The following is a 22,171-nucleotide window of genomic DNA, read 5'->3' on the forward strand; positions in this document are numbered from 1 at the left end:
AGCACAAGGCTAAGTTTTCTATGCAGGCTATAATTTTATTTCCCATAAGCCAGAATAATGTTTATTGATTGTGAATTCGGAATTTCCAGAACTGTCATAAGAACCACAGATATAATGGTACTGCCTTGGGTAAAGAGTATTTCATATTGGTTTTCGCTTTGTTTCCTTTTTGGGCTGAACGCTTTGTTGGCCCCGTTGCATTGGTCGGGCCTGCTGTCCAACCCAAACCCACGAGAGTCCCGTGCCTCGCCGCAGACCCTGCCGCCTCACATGGGGCCCCAGGTTCGGTACGTTTGCTCAGTTTTAGTGTATGAATGTCGCCATGTCAATATTGTTGCTGTTGTTGTTGTTGTTTTTGTTGTTGCTGTTGTTACTGTTGGTGTTGTGGCACATTCCACTCGACAGCGACAGGATGAAACTGTTGCCTGCATACGACATGCATATTTCGTATTTTTAGTACAGCCATTTAACATCATCAACTTAAATATGCGTGCAAGATTTATGCCCACATAGCTGGCCCCGCCAAGTAGAGGGGCGAACAGGAAGAGCAACCATGAAACGTTAAAACGAAACCCATGACCGCCGAATGGGGCTAAAAGTGGCATACAAATGTGGCAAAACAGCACAGCGAGCCAACATGACAAACATTACCCAAAAAAAAGCTTGTCTGACAAGTGCTATGATAAATCCATCCATAAATTCAAGCCCGAGCTACAGCAGTTCTATTAGCTGATAAGTGTATATTATACCTCAAAGAGAAACATTCATGAAATAGTAAATAACATTTTAAATTAATTTAATAGTAAATAACATTTTAAATTAATTTCTTAGGAGTGTGGCGAAAAAAAAGAAAAGAAAAACATGGACGAGAATCAAAATAATTATAAAATAAATTGAAATTAGTTTAATTTAAGTTATTATAGTTCAATAAAAAGGTTTATAAAATTTTCTATGAATCGCAAATCGATTTAATGTTATCCCTGATTTAAATTTATTCCAAACTAAATTTTAAACTAAATGATAAAGTAATGTATTTAGAATTAAGTTCTTTACATTTTGTGTAAACAAGAGCAACATTCTTAAATTTTTAGAAACAGAACTATTGTATGTCCTGATTGCTAACTTTACCAATCGATTGGATTAAAATGTTACATATAATTAAATACCGTAATTGTTTATGGCACAGGTTTTCAGCTGTAATATATACCTATATATAAAAAATAATGCACCCCCAGTGAGAGAAGCTGGAAAGTGCCCGCAGTTTATCAGAAGAGAGTACAGAAGAGAACGCAACTTTAAATCTATCGTTTAATTAGAGTTCTTAAGGGGTGTAAGAGAAAAATAAACAGCAATATGGTAGTTCTAGAATAATCATTTGAAAATGAGGAAAATGACTTAAACTTATATGCTGCCTGTGTAAACCACAGAAAATCGTTTAGCATTATATAAAGGATAAATATTCTAGCTCATGAGGCCTTTACTTAATTTAGGGGCAATTGAAATTACACAGTGTAAAAGGTAAAAAAAGGTAAAAGGTGGAGCTGCATTGTACTACATAGTTAGGATACACCCCATTAAAACTATAAGAGCATGTATATATGGTGACTATCGACACAAAAAGCAGGATTTATAGACTAAAGAAACAGAACACTTTGATTGCGCTAGAATGTTTAACGCATCAAAAAAGAACACTAATCCTGTTGCTGACGACGTGTCTGGAATTATGGTTAACGATCGTACAGCTAAACGGCAAATCGTGATTCGAAGGAGAAATATTTCTCCGGAGTTCATTGCTGATACCCATCGTTTATATGATGTTCTCCAATATCCTTTCATTTTTTGTTACCCTTCTCAGGTGATTTCAGACAGACCTTTCCCGTTATTCGACGTACTGAAGCTGTAAATTACTCAGTAGAATTTTAGAATTGATTGGATTTACTGGGCATGCCACCGCACCATCTACAATTGAGGGTGGATCTCCGAACCCACCACGCCTGTGCAATGGCACACAATTGGTAATTAAACAAGTAAGAACGTTGCAGTTGGGCTCCCAATATTATTTGGGGAATCGATAGAGGTGGTTACTGATAACTTAACTATCTAAATTTTATGCTTATATCTTATCCTTTAGGAGATTTAAACTTTTGGGGCTGGCCACGACCCCTCTAGCATCCATTGTGTCCAAAATATAGCAGAATTTCAAAAATCACTATATCTTCAGGTCCCCTAAAAGGCGTGTACATATAATTTATTCATTCATTTTTATAGAATCATACAGTTATATCCGATTTGCCACGCTCCAAAGGGAGTAGATATATCCGCCATAGCTTGTGGTCTTGGATGGATCTACATTCAACATTTTATAAATCGGAGATATACACGAGTATGTGTTCCAAATTTCAAGTCTCTAGCTTCAGTAGAGCCGAAATGAACTGTGTTCATACGGACGGACGGATGGACAGCAAGACGGACATTGCACAAAACCAATATACTCATTTCACTTTCACATTGAGGCCACCATTTTAAATGGTAAGTTTCAAGCCGGAAATGTATTGTTGCCACAAATCCATGTTATTACAACAGATGGGTCGATCAAATTCATACGCATTCAATTCCCAATTATATTGGCAAACGCGATGACAATCAATAAGTTACTTAGCCAAACGTTGTCTAGAGGTGCCTTAGATTTGGAAACACCATGTTTTTCCCACGGACTATATGTGACATGTTCTCGCGTCGGGAAACTATCCAGATTGTTTGTGTTGGCTAAGGATGGCCTAACATTCCATTGCGTTGAAAGATTAATCTGTATTTTCATTTAAAAATCAATATTAAATGTCATTAATAAATAAAGCATATTTATTTTGTATTTAAGACAAAATATGGATATGGCAAAGCAACGGTTGCCGGGTCAGCTAGTTTACTTATATATTTTATGTTACTTATATTTCGGCGCTATTGACGCAAGGGACTTGAAATTTGGAGCACATACTCGAGTATATCACCGATTTATAATGTGTTAAAATTTTCCCGATCCGCCCACAAGGAGCGTGGCAAATCATGTTAATTGAGGAGCTGAAAAGCTAAAATTTGGTATGTAGATCCGCATCGACTAAGCTAGAATATTAAAATTTTGCACGTGAGCTCATGTTATGATTCTATAAGAATTGATGAAATAATGGCAAATCGGACCTGAAGATATAGTGATTTTCCAAACTCTTCTATTTTTTGGACACTACTAATGCTAGAGACCTCAAATTTGGTATATATTCCCAGGCTAAGCTCCCATGACCAAAAAGTTTTGGTGGAATATGTCCGCCCACAGGGAGCGTGGCAAAATGCAAAAGTTTATATGTTTATAAAGTATAAGAGCTAGAATAAAATTTGGATAGTTAAGTTACTAGTAACTTCCTCTATCGATTCCTTAAATAATATTGTTACGCCTCTTTGGGGGCGTGGCATATAAAAAATACCTTGTAGTTTTTTTCAATTTTGGAGCGTAAGCATCTAAATTTTGCAGCTAAGTTACTGTTAGCTTGTTCTGTGAGCTGGCCAAAAATGAAGTGTCTACGGCCAGTAGGGGCGTGGCAAATGGAGAAAAACTGAATTTTCTACAGTATTAGAGCAAAACTTGGCTACTGAAGTGCTGAAGGGGTGCGAATGAGTGTTCCGCAGTCATTAACGACCGACTGCAACGTTCTTACTTGTTTTTTATACCCTGAACCCATTGAAAATGGGAAATCAGGGTAAAATGGTTTTGTTGAAGGTATGTAACAGGCAGAAGGAGGCGTGGCAGACCCCACAAAGTATATATATTCTTGATCAGGGCGACGAGCTGAGTCGATTTATCCCTGTCCGTCTGTCTGTCCGTCCGTCCGTCCGTCTGTCCGTATGTTTGAACGCGTCGATTTCAGAAGATATAAGAGCTAGAGACTTCAACTTTTTTTTAAAATGTCCGTATATATCACGCGATTATCAAGTTTATCACTAAAAAACGATAACTCATTCCGATACTTTTTTATCGATAAAAAACCTTATCGAAGATCACCTAAAAAATTATATCTCCTACATCTTTCAAGCTAGAGTCTCCAAATTTAAAATGTATATTAAGATGAATTTTATACAGTTTCGGTTTTTGTTAAAATTTTTCCCTCCTTAATCCACCCCCTCACCCTCATCTTTGTAAAAGTCGTATATCAAATACTAGAGACTTGTGCTTCGGTATACTCATACATTTAAACATTATGATTACGTTCTGAAAGTTTCATTACGATCGTACGTCTAGAAATTAAATTATTCAACAAATAAGTTCCCACAAATATTCCCATAAGTTCCCAAAGCGCAATCGCCTGTATATGCGTGTGTGTGTGTGGGTATGCGTGTGTTTATTTGTATGTGCATGTGTGTGCGTGTATTTGTTTGTATGCGTGTGTGTGTGTGCGTGTGTGTGTGCTAACTATTATTGAAATATCAGTTGCTTGTAGGGTTCAAGGGATCTCGTAGTCGAGCAGTCTCGACTAGAGCTTTCTTACTTGTTATAAATGCCGTATGTCGACATTTCATGAAAAAGAAAAATGAAAACAAAATATTGATTTATATAATGCCATGTCACACGACAAGCATTTGGTAATAACAGGGCATTAAGCAAGTCCACAACAAATGAATGTTTATTAACATTGGATTCTCGACACGCGTGCAATATTAAGTAATTTATATATAATTAAGGAGATGCAACAGGTGCCATGCAAATAAATGCGGCCAAGCGAATACTGCTTTTATTTGGCTTGATTCTGGCCAAGTTTAGCCAGCGGCTGCACAGTAATTAGCTACGGCATTCGACGATTTATCATCATATATACAAATCTGGCGACCATAAACAAATGAAAACTGGCGCCAACTGATGTTTGGCTTTAAATATTAGCCACACTATTAGTGGCCTCATGCTCACTGGGTCGGGAAATGAAATGGGTATATAGGTTTTGTCGATAAATAAGTAAGAACTGGAATGAGCTTCGAATTCGAATTATATAGTATATAAATACTACTACAACTAAATCTGCTACTATAATACTATTACTGCTACAATATATACTTATGTACTAGTACTATTATATACACTGCTACTACAACTATTTATTCTACTAAAGGAATACAACATATACTACTACTAATATTTATTCTAATAAAATACTACTACATATGCATACTACTGTACTGCTACTACTATACTAAAAAATATCTAACATGATTTAGATTATCTATATGAATACATAGCAATCACAGAAATGACAGACATTGTTGGCAATTTTTAGTAGGCAAATTTCAGGATTTGGTATATGAGCGAGTATTGCACAGTCAGTTGTCTCGTCGACTGCAACTGTCATATTTATTTGTTGGCCGCCAGCACAGCAGGTGAAGATGTTTGCCCAGTTAGGCAGTTGAAAATTAATTCTATTTACCATTCATATTCATATTCACATACATATTAGTAGTTTCTTATTCGTATTCGTATTCAGATTGGTAGACGCATTTGGAATCGGCGTTAGTTGGCGGAATTGCGCAAATTCCCGCAAGAGATCAATAAAATATTTCGTTTTTATTTTTCATTTTCTGTTTGGCTTGTGCAAGTTATTTTTTTTTATTTTTTTTTTTTTTTTTTTTGTGCCAGTCGCTGTTGCAGTCACAGTTGCAGTTGCCTCAAATGTCATTGGCTCTGACAGCTGCATAATGATTTTATTAAATTGCGCATAAGGTTTTGAATAAGTGCGGCGGCGTGAGTTTTGTCTTAGTCAACTTGTCAAATGGCTTAACTACCAGCTCTAAAAAAATCAAGAAAATAAAAACAAGAAACGCACACACGATTTAAACACTGAAGAATGCTTCAGTTTGCCTCCGCTCGACTAGCTAATGCCCTGTAGTCAATCTTTCACAATCAGGAATTACAAAAAAAAAAAAAAAAAAAAAAAAAAAAAAAAAAAAAAAAAAACTGGTTTACAATTTCAATGGATATGAGTTTACTCAAATAGAAAAAAATATTTCTATATATAAATAAATAAATAAATAAAATTCACCCCAGGAAAACATGATTATGATCACGATTTCCATATAAATGTAATTGGGATTCAAACTTTTATTATGTAAAAATGTGTATTAAATATTCAATTTCCTTAATCCAAATAAAACTCATTAATATTTATGGAGCTTCAAACACACAGTTGTTTCCAAATTTTTCTCTATTTTCGCAAACAAATAGAGATTAACCACTGTGGATTTTGAATTATTAAGTCGAACTTATTCTGTTTATAATATTTTAAGGCTAAGGCTAAGGGCAATCATATTTGCCGTCCAAAATAATTCTCTCTGTTCAGCAAATCGAATCGCTACAACTCTCATTTAACAGGGTAGAAGCAGTGCAATCTCATGTCCTCATATTTATGATTTTCTAATCATTTTTTGAACAATTTTTAAAAACCGAACAAATTGATGGCCATAAAAGGCAAAACGGCAAAAAAAAAAAAAAAGTTAAACCAAATGTACTGTTATAATACTTGGAAACAACTTTATGCACTTTTATAACGGTAAATAATTTTACAGTTTACAAATTTACGGCCTGCAGTTAACGAAATTCAGCGATTGAATTTATATTCGATACTTTAACAATATATGTATGCTCGAAATTAAGTAAATTGGTTAGTGATTGAACTGAAATTGACAACCATAATCTGAATATCGAATGGCAATCATTTGAATTTGAATGTGAGATAAATGCCAAAGATAAAGAACTAATTGTGTGTTGTAATAAATTTGAGCTTATTATCTGTTCATAGACTAGTTTTTCATTGACGAAAATGGCACTGCTCGAATCGGCTACAGTAATTTTGTAATTAATAAGCAATCTATTTTTAAAGTAAATGAAATACATCGATTAGTCGTCGGTTCCCAATCGAAATTCAATTTATTTGCAACTAGTACGTACCAAAAATGAAAAGGTAGTGAAAAAAGGCATGGACCGAAAATGAAGAACGATAATAAGAATTAGGAAAATACACGAGAAGTATATTCATAGAATAAGAGAACAATTAGATCGAAAAGAACGTAGAGAACTTGCTCAAGAACGCGAAAGAGAAAGAATACTAGATAGTCTAAGAGAGCCGAAGTAGATGATGGCAGACTAAGAAGAATAAAAAAGAGAGAGAGAGGGAAGGAGCAATAGAAGTAGATAAAAGAAAGAGAGAGAGAGAGAGAGTGAGAGAGAGAGAGAGGGAAACGCAAAGATAAAAAGGGGAGAGCCAAAGTAGGTGATGTCAGAAAAAATAAAAGAAAAAAAGCCAGAGAAAAACGAAGGAAGCAAGGACACAGCTATAAAAAGAGATTACCAGATAAGAGAGAGAATGAAGGAAAGACACGCAACGATCAAAGCAATAAAACAAACAAAAAACAAGTAAGACTCTAGTCGAGACTGCTCGACTAGGAGATACCCTTAACCCTCCAATCTGATATTCCAATCACTCTGCACCTTTTTTAGGCACACATACATACTAGAGGTGCCAAACTATCGATGGCACTATCGTCACTATCGATGGTCGGGCACTATCGAGCGACTGAACTATCGATGGTTCGATGTCTCGATAGTGGACGATAATATCGTCAAAGGCGCGGAATAAATAATTATAATTTTTCTTAATTTTATATCAGAGCTTGCAAATGATAGTTGATCGTTTTATCGAATATGCTCTGCTTCATAACATAACATAAAAAGCGGCTCTCTTTGTTTTGGTCAAGCGCTTCCCATTGACTCATTGGTGTCACGATCTCAAATAAGTGTCGCGTAAAGAGTAATACGATTTTCGCTTACACAAAGACTTTCAGCAAAGGACAGTTTGACTAAAAAACATACATACATATATAACGCAACAATTACGTGTGATTACCCATACATACGCAAAAGACAATGCTTGACTTGAGCGAAACGAAAACTGAAAAAACTGTCTCGCTCAGAGCTAAGCCATACGCGACAAAAACAATCTCAGTCTTTTTTATTGTCTCTTTTACGTCTGTGGAGTCGGAGAGAGCTTTCAGCAAGGCGGGACAAATTGTGTCTGATAGGCGGACACGGCTTAAAGAAGAAAATGTGAACCTTTTGCTGTTTTTGAACAAAAATCTATCACTACAATAAAAAAACAGTTTTTAGTTTTTAGCTTTAAGTCAATTTAAGTCAATTCAGTTTTATCTTAAAATAAAATTTCAGTGTTCAAATTTTTAAGGCAAGAATCACTGTTTTTTGTTGCGACTATCGACCACTATCGATGGTACTCTCGACCTCTATCGATGGTTTGGAAATTACTATCGTCCTCAATCGACGGGGCCCACCATCGCTAGTTTGGCACCTCTAATACATACACACGCACGTATTAGAACGCTCTCTGCTAACTGCGCTGCAGTGTGTTCAATATTAAACGAATTTATTTATTGAATAATTTATTTTCTAGACGTCCAATCTTAATGAAACTTTCAGAAAATACTCTTAATGTTCAAATAAATGTACATTCCAAAGCACAAGTCTCTACTACTTGAAATACGCCTTTTACAGAGGTGAGGGTGAGGGGTCGAACTTGGGGGTGGGGGGTAAATTTTAACAAAAACCGAAATTATATAAAATACACATAAATCTACATATAAAATTTGGAAGCTCTAGCTCTAAAGGTGTTATGCGCTATAATTAAATAACTAGCGTTCGATAAGGTTTTTAATCGATAATAAAATATCGGGAGTAGTTATCGATTTTTAGTGATAAATTTGATATGCGCGTGATATACACGGACCTAGGAAAAAATTTCAAGTCTCTAGCTCTTATATCTTCTGAGATCGACGCGTTCATACATACGGACGGACGGACGGGCGGACGGTCAGACAGACGGCTAAATCGACTCAGCTCGTCGCCCTGATCAAGAATATATATACTTTGCCTGTTACATACTTTTAACAAAACCATTATACCCTTATTTCCCATTTTCAATGGGCCCAGGGTATAACAAGTAAGAAGACTGAAAAAACAAAATCAATTTTTCGATTCATCTCGATAAAAAAGTTATCGGATTATTTATCGAAAAAAAAATAATAATAATAAACTCGTACTGCGTATGGTATACATGAGTATGCATGCCAAATTTCCGCTCTCTAGCTTTTATATCTTCTGAGATCGACGCACTCATACAGACGAACGGACGGGCGGACGGACAGACAGACGGACAGGGCTATATCGACTCAGCCCGTGATTAAGAATATATATATACTTTTTGGGGTCTACGATGATTCCTTCTGCCCGTTATATACTTTTACACAAAACCATTATACACTGATTTTCCATTTTCAATGGTTTCAATGTATTACATTTGGAGGAGGAGGAATCTTTAGTGATCACCTTGAGTCTTCAGGGAATACATTTCCATTATCAAATCAGGCTATTGTCCAATCAGGAAAGATATATTTGCAACAGAGAAATGCCATACTCTGTCGCGCGATAAAAAAGGAGATCAACTTTACCTTTTATTTTACTTTTATATCACAAGCAGAAATAATCGAAAGGCTCCAACCATACGTCATTCAGTTTTTATGTTGCCTTTACCACTCTTATAAGCCGAAATTTATCTAAATCTGCTTAGCTTGGCTGTATCTAATTTGAAAATCTTATTTATGGGACATAAATTGGGAAATAATCCTAGAAGAAATAGCCAAATCAGTTAGGCGAATTCAGTCTACATTGCTGATAATTAACTCTGATTTTCAGCCAGATCGTTACATAAATGGTCACCCACAAACGCATATCATAAATAAATAAGTATACCCCTGCCACCCACTTGCTTGCCGGCGCACGGCCCACGAACAGCAACAAACTATTCATTGATAAATAACTGTCATTAGATGTAGTCGGCGCATTTTCCCATGGTTTCAGGTTGCCAAACTCCCCTAAGCGAAATGTACAAACCGCGATCGGCCTGCTACACAAATAACAGTTACTAAATAAAAAAGACAGGGAAAATAAATGCATTCAGAAATTCAAAAAATTGCAATATCAGCGAGTGTACGAGTTTAAGCCGCGCGATATCAATGCCATACCGAAGTCCCCTGGGGCCAAGACTTGAGACAAGTGTCTGCGAACAAGGTTAGGCATTAGGGGCAGTCCCACATTGCCGTCGGGTGGGTGGCTTATAATTAATTTGGTGCAACATTTTGCACGGCTCCGAAGCCGACTGTGGCAAAACCAGCTGTGCGATGCCGTGCCCAGTGCGCCTCGAGCCACATTCAGATAAATGCAACGTGGTCAATGTGCGCATTTATCAAGACAATTGACGGATTGGCAGCTTGCATAAAATTACGCAAAAATCAAAAATAAACCGCAATAGACAAATACATATATTTTTCAAAAAAATCGAGAGTTGGCTGCACCTGTCAACGACTGCGGCTTATGATTAACTGTCAGAGTTAGCTGTCTCTGATCGATTTATTGCTGTCAATTTGACAAATCAATGCAAGTCGCAAAAAAACCAAAACATGAACGAATCGAAAGTTGCATCACGCCGCTCACTGCATGCTCTTGCTCCGACTATCTCTCGATGGCTTTATCCACTTTTATTGATTGCTCTGCAACAATAAACCCTTTAGCGGGCAAACGAAATCATTCTCATTGAATAGCCCTGGGGAATGAGCTACTGAAGGCAGTTCAGCTTAGATGCTCATGAACTAAGAATTTTCATTCGTCTCTGCTTGCTTTCTAGTTATACACTAATACTCTCATTTTCTTCAACTTTTTGTTCCATTATGTATACAAATATTTAATTAATATATAAAATAAACGTATTATGTTGTAGACTGAAAATGAAGTAAGGCAATGAAAAAACAGATATTTATTATATACATATTCAGTGGAATCCGATAATATATAGATTAGTAATAATAATAGATAGTTGCAACAGATTTGTAAATTTCATGCAACAAAAGATTACGTGGCTCACTATTGAGAATAGTGAATCTCCCTTCTGTGTGTCTCACAATTATTCAGATATTGTGAATACCCTATAAGAGTGCGGTAGCAGTATTGCTGAACGTTCAAGACGCACATTAATTGAAACGCAGATGCACAGTGACTGTGGCCAGGCGCCTGACCAGGTCCTGTTACCAGTTTTCACTACCGTCAGCCAAATGTTGGCAGTCAAATATTAATTTACCATATACACACACACACACTCAATCGTACCTCTCGGCGGTGAATTTGTTTGGCTGCAGTTGGCTAATGAAATCGTAAGTGCTTTTATCTCATAAATGTTGCTAGCCGAGTTACTCCTGATCCAGCCCGCCTCACTCCACCCTCCTCAGAGAGCTCTTTCCTTATTGATCGCTCGCCTGGTCTGACTCGGCCTGCCTTCAAAACTGAGTGCAGTCAGTCCATTTTCATTACCGGTTTGAAATATTTGTGCGTTTAATGAGCCATACAGCGTATTTAATATGTTTTACAATAAATCTGACTCTTTACCATGGCCACCATCCGAGAGGGTAGTTCGAACTCGGCATTCGACAGATTGAAAAAAATATTTAAAAAAAGGAAAAGAAAAGTTCATTTTATAAACAATAATATTTAAATAATGCCGTTTATTAAAGAAACAAATTTGTTAAAATAATTAAATCACATAACCGAAATGCCTTGAAGATACCCTAACCGTCACAGGTTTTATATAAAGATAAAAGGCGCATGATATGTGGAATAATTGAAAACGATTTCTTGATTACTCGAAACTAACCCAAAATTTCAATTTTGAATCGGTTCAAAAGTTTAGGGATACAAAAGTTGTAATTTTTGAAAATTTCTGCATTTGAATACAAGAGTGTAAATAAATATACACAGTATTGTTAGTGTGCAATACAGGATAGATAGGACTCGCCTATACAAATATTAGACTTTATTTATTTCCGATTACGAGGCGTATGCGTAAGGCGCAGCTGAAGCCGTTGAAGCCCATTTAGATATATAAGTTTCACTTTCGGCTCGCATATTTCTGGGCCTGGTCCATTCAACAATGCGTTCGAAAATTGAACTGACGCCACGCATGTGAAATATTATAACGCCATTTATCAAAGTGCCAAATGGAAAATTGCTGCTTGGGTTAGTTTGATTGCCTGGTTGCCTGGTTGCCTGGCTGCTTGACTCGTTGGCCTGTTGGCTTGTTGGCTTGTTGGCTACTTGGCGGCTTGTTTGAGCCTTGACTGACAGCCGTAGTTGGCCTCAGCCGCCCAGCGGTTCGTCACTTAGCCTGCTTGATCAGCCAGCCAGCCAGTTAGTCAGTCACTCAGTCAGTCAGTCAGACAAGCAACTGACATGCAAAACGCAGCCAAAATGAATTATACGCATTTCAAAGCTTCAACACATTTCATAAAATACAATAGCAACAGCAACAACAACAGCAACTGCAGCAGCTGCACAACATACAGCCCCCAGAGGGTCAAACATCATCGAGAGCTGCTGCTACAAATCCAAAGAGAATTGTGTATGCCCTAAGACTTAAATACTAAATACATTTAGTTTTATAATAATTATATCATCGTTGACTTCTGATGGAAAATCATCAGTGGTAAACACTATCTTGAATAGGTTAGGTTCCATTTAATCAATGTTGATATTATGTATTATGAGCTTTACATTCCATATGAAAGTATTGTGTTCAAATAAATTCTTGCGCCTTCGAAACTATAATATGGAATTTATGATTATATCAAAAATTAGAGTGAATAATTTGTAGAATGTAAAGAACAAAAAAATACGACGAATAAACAATTATTATTAAAAGAAAATCAGATCTTAAAATTTAGTTCAGCTTATTCTTTCAATATTTCTAAGGTTCGAACACGAGTAGTGTTCGAACGACGATATCATTCGAGCTACTACAAAATTAATGAAGTAACCAATCATTATTTTACACAATGGCATATCAGTTTGGAGTAATGGGTTTCATTCCATATAACCCAAAGGGTTTTCCTCAACCTCCCGAAACTTTCCATTTTCAATAGTGAAACGAACTGAGGAGGGTAAATCTTATTTTACTCTTTACATACTCACTATCGATTGTCATTTTCGAATCGCGTATCTAATGAGATATCCAACAGCAAGCGACAACTAATGAGGACTCACTGGGTAAGTGTAAAAAGAACTAGTTACATGTGGAGCACAACTTTCACTGTGTTTATGGGCGGAGCTCTATAAGTTTGTTACGAGTTGGTGAGTTTGTGAGTTTGAACAGTTTGTTTGTTTGTAGAGTTAGTCTTAACTAAAGTTGATATCCCTGAATTATTTAGGTTGCATGTGAGCAGCTCTCGAATACCAACGGGCAACTGGGCCAACGTGTCCCGCTGCGTTTGTCACCACATTCTGTGGCACAACAAATTACCGTGATCAATGAACGCATTGCGACTTTAAGGTGTTTATCAGGTGTTTCTCAGGCCTCTGCTTCACAGTATTGTTTTGTAATTATATGCACATGCCGCCTGATAATATGATGCCACGCCCCGCATCGGGACGCCTCTTTCGGCATGACAATTTGGTTGCAGGCGACTCGAAATTGATTTCGCTCTTGCTGCCCAGCCCGGTATCCAGTCAAGTATACAGCCAGGTACTCAGCCACCAGGCTTCAGTGAGCAAGCAGCAAGCGAACAACCAGCTGCTGTCCGCTAAGTGGCATTTTAATTATATGAATACGAGTTCGAGTACTCACTCGCACTCGCACTCGCACTTGCATTCGCATGCGCACTCACATTCGCATTCAAACTCGCAGACAGGCTGCCCAGTTAACGCCATTCATTAAATGGACTGGCCTGCACTCATTTTAGCCACTTATGGACTCTGATAATTAAAATGAAAAACATTTAATGGACGCCCGAGTATATAGATACAAGGTGCTTGCAAATATTTAACCTAATGTCAAAATATGTTATGTGTTACATTTCTGGTGGGTTTTACAAGTTAATCGTAAAATGAGAGACAGCGAGAGATTTAATTTGCTCATTGACGTATATATGTTCTTGATCAGTATCAGTTAGTCGTGTGTCTTATGTAAGCCAATTTTCGTTGTTATGGTAGGTATTATAGAAGGTATAAGGCTTGTGTATTATTGTTGTCAAAGGAATACAATCAAGAAAAGTATAAATTATTGGAAAATTGTTTAAAACTTTTAAAAGCGCTTTCAGAGTTCGTATTGCATAAGAGTGGACTTATATTCAATGAAAATCTGCCAAAGCAATGATTGAAATTCTTTATTAGCGTAAGTGTACAAATTAAACTGCTCGATTCAAGAGTATTAGAGTTCAAAATGTAATTATCTCACTTTAACATATATAACACGTATGGCTTATATACAAGATATAACGATAGAACGTAGTCTTAGATATCGTTTATTTAGATATCTATTGTAGCGTAGGCTCTAGTAACTGCGAGACTTGGCCTGCATCCATATTCGTGTTTCGTCGAGTTTAATCAAAAACCAGACATGTATGTATGTAAGCAAGTGGAACTACAAGCAATTTGCTTTCGCAGCCCATGCAAAATTAATACATTAACACTTTCTGTGTGCGACTCATGATATGGCAGAGAGCCAGGGGGGGAGTGGACAATCTAGTGACACCTGAGGGTAGCTTCGACTGCCTGAAGAAGATATTAACTTAATAATTGATAATTGAAAGTAGTGCGTAGGCAAGCAAACAGCGACAACAGCCGCAACAGCAGCAGCGACGAGAGCTGCATTTCAGCCAACAGGCTGCCCAGGAGGAGACCAGAAGCAAATGTTTACCGTCGAGGACGGTCGCCAGTCGAAAATGATTACATTGCTCGGGGGCATGCCTCTTGATGCGCTGCCGTGGCTGTTGTTGCTGCTGTTGCCGCAACACGCAGCATGCAACATGCATGAACTGTGCGCACTTGCAAATGAGGTGCATTTTGAGACATTAAAGGGCACTTAGCATAATTATTTACAGCTTTAATTTACGCAATTAAATTGGAATATTGTCGAGCCTTGAATAAGGCTGCCTCATGTACAAGGAGAGGCAATGGCAAGAAGCCAAGCAATGAGTACTTCCAATGGTAAATGCCCAAGCACAATCAAGCAGGAGGTGGAACGCGCAGAGTGTCACGTGACACGATAAGGTCTGAATAATTTGATGGCACCTTAATACCTTAATACGTTCCAGCTAAAACCAGCTAAGAGTAAGTATTCGCCGTGAAGTAATCTATCGGAAAGTGGAACGATTAGGAATGAACGATATTGGACTATTATCGATGCTGAAAGCAAAAATATCGACGCCATGGGATAGCTACCGTAGCATCGATGTTGGGCTTTCGATTATGTAAAAATCGGTCGTTTTCCACACCAATCAGATGGAAGCTCTCAGTGAAATTCTAAGGACGCTTTCAAACATCGCATCCGTAAACAAGAGATAAGTCGGACTATCTGCAATTCCAATATGATCTGTGCTAACTTATTCAGTATAATCACACACGACTTCACCATGACGTCATTTAAAGCCTAATAACTGCTAAGGACATTACCTCAAGTTGTCGTTCTGACCATGCGGACGAACACGCTTGCCGTCTCTGTCTAAAGCTCTTAGATATGTTTGTTTATAACATTTAAAACGTATGCATCCAAAATACGAATTCATTAGGAAAATGCACTTATATGTGCATGTATGTATGTATATAAATAAAAGTAAATATTTATAAATAAATTAATAATAATAACAAATAAATCAAATGAAGGTTTCTTGGATTCAGTTAGTTAATCAACTGATCTAAGACTGCCTTTAATAATATATATGTATATGTATACATATAAAAAAAACTATATGCATATACATATGTACATATGTATATGTGAATATATACACGAGTAAACGCCAATTCTTGAACAGCTTTTAATGTAGACACCGAAAAATCGTGCGTGTCGATTAATCATCGCTCAGACAGCGTCTGGCGTGTTAACTGATATCGTGTGTGCATCGTGCTTGGAGTCATGTGCCGTGTCGTGTCATGTGGCAGTAATCGGCGAGGATGGATGTCATCTCTAGCTCGAACGCAATCAGGCGATACAATGTTATTGACACCTAGCGGGCAAGGTTTCGATTTCAGGCCCAGGCCACTGTGGTGTTATGATCCTTTTGTCCTGTGCGCCGACTGCCAGCATCAGGTACACTTGATTGGCACTTTGGCTGAGTGCGTCTGATTGGCACACAGCGCCACGCTCAGCCTCGCACTGAGCTCTCCGCTCGAGTGGAAAGTGTCGCGGCGTAGGTGAGAGCAGATGTGTAGCACACACACATCCAAAACTTCCATGCACCCACAAGCTTGGTCGCTTTAAGGTAATTCGTGCTGAGCTATTGTCTTCAATATGCAGCGCCATTTCATTAGCCCAAAAATCTAGAGGTGTGTCTATATATGCATTCATATACATATATGTTTGTATGAATATACCGCGTGCCTACTCTATGAATAATTTTGATGCATAAATCAGCTTGAAAATCAAGTGACCATCATTTTATCATCTGCGGGTCTTGAATACGTTTCGTTTTCTTTATACCCTGCTTTCGCATCCGAAAAAGTTTTAAAGGAGGTATGCTGATTTCAGACCCATTAGCAAAATCCAATAATATTTAAATTATCAGTTTACTGTCGTCTTTTGGTCTATTGTTTTAAAGCGTATTTAATGATTGTGCTTTTACCACGTACTAATTTGTTGAATATCGATCACAAGACAGATTATCCAAGGCTGCGAAATATCCATCTATTATATAGCTTCAAATTAAAAATGTTTTAAGGCATAAGGTCAATGTGAAGCTTAAGTCAGAGACGTACGTCTGCCTGATCAGCTCAACACCTCAAATTTGTATATTAGATCCTGGCCAGCCCTGGGTCGTCCATCATATTTGGAATACGGTATATATTGCAGCAATAGATCACAGTTTTTAATTCCATATTCCATCTGATCTATCCGATCTTACGTATTATATTTAGTCAATTACGCAGTATCTTCCGATCAGGCATTGAATTGCAGCTACCAATTCGATTTGGTTTTGAGATATTCCGGTCTGTCCGCCACGGAAATTGATCAATTACCGAGCACTTTGGCGTGCCGACCAGTTTTTCCCGTCTAGTTTTGGCCAACGTTAAGTTTGCATATATATATATAAATATAAAAACAAAGCGCAGCTCTAGTTTTCTTATTTTATTTGGGTCTTTTCGGGCACACTTTTCAGCTAGTGTAGTTTTATGTGTGTGTTTTTTATTTTTTTCTTCGAATATTTTAATTTTCTTGGAGCTACAATCTACAATTTGGAGGCTTAATCTCGTCGTCGCATGAAAAATGGGCGAAACGCCTTTAGTGTCAATTTTATGTTATCGTTTGATTTATAATAATGCTGATAGACGTCGATGTTTTAATTGATTGCACTGGAGGAGAAAAAAGAGCATAACGTGTTTGCTGGCATTGTATCTTCCCCTCTCTCTCTCTCTCTCTCTCCCTCCCTCTCTCTCTCTCTCTCTCTCTCTCTCTCTTTCTCTCTTTCTCTCTCTCACTCACTATCTGTCTATATCTCTCTGTCCCTCATACACTCTCTTACATATAGAAAAGTTTGACAGCTTAAAGTTTGGAAATTTGAATTATCTTTAAGCTTTTATTAGTCTAATGAATCTAAGCTCTAGTACAGTGAGTTAAAAAAGTTTAAAAGTTTAATAACATTATTATTAACATAATATCGAATGATTTTGGATCCTGAGATTTGAATAGAGCTGGAGGAGCTGCAAGAGAGAGTAGCGTCTAATCTACATATTTATTACTTTAAACTTTGAAAGATTTCATTACTCTATTTATATATATTAAGAAAAATATAAAATACCTTTGGATGTAGAACAAGAACTCGATTTAAATATTGTGATGCATCCAGAGATTTTGTATATTTTTTTCTTCTTCTTTTCTATAGCCCCCCGGCGTCCGCCTACCGCATATTATTTGTTAATATTGCTTCTCATATGTTTATTTTATGGGACTTAAGTTCATGCCAGGCTGCATTGTTGCAAGCAAATCAAAATTCCAACACCTTTGGGTCATATCGAAGCCCACTTGGTACCTGGGAGCGTATTGAGTTTTATACATGCGTTCAATATGATTCATGGGCAATGCAAAACACAATGCCATAAACACGCCAGATTCATAAAGAGGAAAAACCGAAGCCGGCCAGGACAGAGACTCTGATGCGAAATGCGAAATACGATCTGAGATGGGGTCCATTAAGGTAGCGCATAAATAAGTTGGCAGCCTGCGCTGGGGCCCATTTCATTGCCCTGGCTAATAATGACAGCCTTATAAAGTTATAGGTAACAATGCGGAGGGAGCCATTGTATGTCGCGTGATAACTTCATTTTCATAGCTCGAAACGGATGAGCGGATGCCCAGATGCCCAGTTGGTCAGATGACCAGATACGCGGAACAGGCACAGCAGGATGCCTCCTCCCTCTTCATTGCTTAGAGGGGGCTGAGTTGGCGGCCTACACCAGAGGTCGGCGCTGTCAGCATATATCAAACTAAGCCTGATTAACTATCGAGCTTTGGTCATATTGTATTTTGGATGTGCTTACGCAAATGTGTGCCAAAACAGAAATCAAAAAGGGAAGAAAAAAAAGTTTAATAAAATAATCTGGATAGAGGAATTGGAATTCCTTAGAAACCTGTAGCTGATGTTCCAATGCGATATCGAAAATTTATGACTTCATTAAGGTAACAAGCTAATATGTTTTAAGCATCTCTCACCTGAAACCGAAACAGAAACGGAAACTGAAACTGGATTCGGTTCGGGTCAGGCGAATCGTTTAAGGAGTCGCCAGTTGCAGTTGTTGACCCATTTCAAATGGATTACCCACATAGCTGCATGCATAAATAGTTTGGACCACTAAACGCCTCACCTCGACGCTGTGGCAAAAAGATTTATGGCACTTCTTCCACCATTCAGCTCGGTCCCTCCCCCGTCCGTACGTCTATCCCTACCAATACAAGCCGAAGCCAAAGCAAATGCGTTCACAGTGTGTTCTAGCGAGGCTTTAACTTTTTACGATCGTCTTTGCCGTTAAAGGAACTCTTAGCCACGTTCAGCCAGCCAAGAGATCCCTTCAGCATTTCGTGAAAGTTGTTAACTTGTTGCGCTCTAATAAAACTACAATTACATGTAAATATGAGCATCCAGTGAAGCTAATGGAATCTCACAGCCTGGAATGTCCAATCATCCAGCACTTTAAAGCAATTTGCCAAGGATTCATTAAACTCGTGCAGCTCGCATGAATGCCACATAAAATTCAAGTACTAAGCAAAAACTGTGTACAGCTGGTGATCTAACTGTGTGACTAAGAATATAGAGAATATGTAATAGCCACTAGATTGCACGTAGAATTCAAAAAATTTTGTAAGCAAACATGAAGTGATATTTTCAAACAATACATTTTATCTATATTTAGTATCTAAAGATTAATCATTGGAACCTATTGTTATTCACCCCATTTCATAAAGCAGCCCAGCTATAAGGCTTTTGGATTATAACTTAGATATATGGAAATGCAAAATCAAATTGCTTCAAGCACAAATACAAATAAATGAAGTCTTAATTTCGGAGCATTAAAAATAGCTCGTTCCCCTTTTTGGCCGGCCCTAATACTGCGTATACTAAATCATTCGGACACAACAGGAGTCTCAAGCGAACTCACTTTTGTTGTTGTTGATAAAATTATTTAAAAAAAAAAAAAAAAAAAAAAAAAGTAAGCAAGCAACTTAAAACTGTCAACTTAGCGTTGATTAACGAGCTTATAGCATGTTTATTGTGCGATCTTTTTTTGGGCACATAATTCTCAATGTATGTTTTTTTTATTTATTTTTATTTTTAAGTTCGCATTAGGCTGTTACACTCCGGACAAGTACCACTGACAAGTCTTTTTACGATCGCTGCCTTAACGTCTAGGTCGCAGACGCTGGACGCTGGTAAAGTCCATTAAAGCCACACCTATGCTTTTCAACAGCAGCTGGCGCTTTGTGCGCATTTAGCGATTCTTATGACATTTTCCAATTAAATCTCTCAACTTAACTTCACTTAAAGGCTGTGCTGTGTGTGAATTGATAACAATTTGCTTAGGAAGAAACTGTTTCTTGTTTCGCTTTCGTGAGCTTTTTCGAAACGTGCCTATGACGCGCCAACACAGCAGCGACATCTACCGGTTAAACTTAGTTACAAAAAGAACAGCTGATCATGCTAATGGTCTGTAAATTTGTATGTTAATTTTAGTTACCGAACAACGGGTGATATATTTACTGATGCACAGTCAATTGGAGAAATATCCCGCCTAAAAATTTGTACTTTAATTTATTTAGACACTGACAAGACAGTAATTTAGATTAAGGTATATTCATTAAATATTATTTGGCGGACACCTTCAAATTACATGAACGTCCAAATGTATATCGTTATCGACTGGCCACCACAATATACCACACAATCTTTTATTTATCTTATCGGCGTTAAAGCGCAACGCACTTTGGCTAAATTTAATTTCAATTAAAAATTATTATTAAAATGGCTGTGTTACCACCTGATCCTGTGTTCAGTTTGCGTTCTCCGGAAATGGGCGCCGTGAACTCCTTGTGCTTCCACGAAAGCGAACGCTTGCTGGCAGGCACTTTCAAAGGCAAAGTATTTCTCTGGGATCTACAGGTGAGCGACAACAAAACAGTGCAATGTCAAAAATAACAGATTACATGCCAAAATCTTAGACAAATCGTTCAGCACTGAACTTCGAGGTGGGCACCGAGCCAATTACGAGTCTGCATCATACCAAAGAGCACCTGATCACACAAGAAAAGGGCGGCACGATTACTACGTTCTCCATCAGCAACAGCAGCTACGTCAAGGAGCGCAGCATACCAGGCAATCATTTGGGGTATTGCCGCACAGCCCTGCATATAAATGCCAACAACACCAATGAACAGTTACTCTTCTATCCGTGCGAGGAGGCGGCCATTGGGGTGCTGCACGTAACGGATCCAGCGGCGCCAACACAAATGCTCGTAGCGGATGATCCGCAAATGCCCAAGCTGGGCAGCGTCACCTGCTTCAAGCCGTTCGAGTGCGCGTCACAATTGTTTCTGCTCGCCGGGTACGAGTCAGGTCACTTTCTCACCTGGGATCTGAGCAGCGGCGTCATGATTGATGTTACGGAACTCGCGCCTGAGGCTCTTACTGTCGACTATGATCACATCACAAATCGAGGCATAGTTGGCAGCGCTTGTAAGCAGGCACTATGAGATATTAAAGCATCCAAAATAATATTAATTTCCCTTATCCCAGCCGATAAATTGACGACATTTAGTTATCAGAGGCAATCCATGCAACTGCAGCGCGGATCTGAGCTGTGCATCAAGAATCCTGGCGTCAATTGCGTACGCATTCGCGCAGATCAAAAGGTTTTTTCTAGCGCCGGCTGGGACGGACGCATACGCATCTTTTCGTGGAAGAGCCTACGACCGCTAGCCGTGCTGACGCAGCACAAGCAAGGCGGCGTCATGGACCTCGCCTACTCCCCGCAGCCGGTTTCCATGTGGAATGCACCCATCATGGCCGCCGCCGGCAGAGATGCGCAAATCTCGCTCTGGGACTTGTACAATTAGATCTTCACAGCAATCTGTCCTAGCAGGTTAAGTGTTACAGTTTCAACTCTTTTCTGCCAAACAGCTGTTCCACTGGCAGCGACTGACAATTCCTGGGCAACTCTAGAAATTAGTTATTATTTAAATAATTATATACGTATATATGTATATATATATATATATACATATATATATATACCCACATTTTTCATATACATCTGTAATTCTTCACTATATCCACTCCCTTTTAAAAATGTTATAGTTTTTAGGGCTTTGAGACTCCCAATGAATTAATCCCTAGACTCGATTCACATGAGATTTCTATTATATGAATTTGAAAAAAAAATAAATTAATAATTTAGCAAAATAACACATTTAGTTTCGAAATACTATACTAACATAATTCTATATTAGTTAGGCCATACGTCATTTAGCTTAAGATTCGCATTGATGGTTTT

At 37.9% G+C, this 22,171-nt stretch overlaps 1 protein-coding gene across 1 annotated transcript; it reads left to right on the plus strand.

The window, feature by feature from the left end:
* The first annotated feature begins 20,529 nt into the window (after positions 1-20,529).
* LOC108654018 (guanine nucleotide-binding protein subunit beta-like protein 1) lies at positions 20,530-22,090 on the plus strand. Its single transcript, XM_018105015.3, has 3 exons — positions 20,530-20,781; positions 20,841-21,354; positions 21,415-22,090. The coding sequence occupies exons 1-3, from the start codon at positions 20,644-20,646 to the stop codon at positions 21,732-21,734; spliced, it is 972 nt and encodes a 323-aa protein (XP_017960504.1). The 5' UTR covers positions 20,530-20,643; the 3' UTR covers positions 21,735-22,090.
* The last annotated feature ends 81 nt before the right edge of the window (positions 22,091-22,171 follow it).

The sequence above is a fragment of the Drosophila navojoa genome, chromosome 5 (assembly GCF_054131105.1).
Source record: "Drosophila navojoa isolate 15081-1374.11 chromosome 5, UAZ_NAV_1.0, whole genome shotgun sequence".
Taxonomy (NCBI): Eukaryota; Metazoa; Arthropoda; class Insecta; order Diptera; family Drosophilidae; genus Drosophila; species Drosophila navojoa.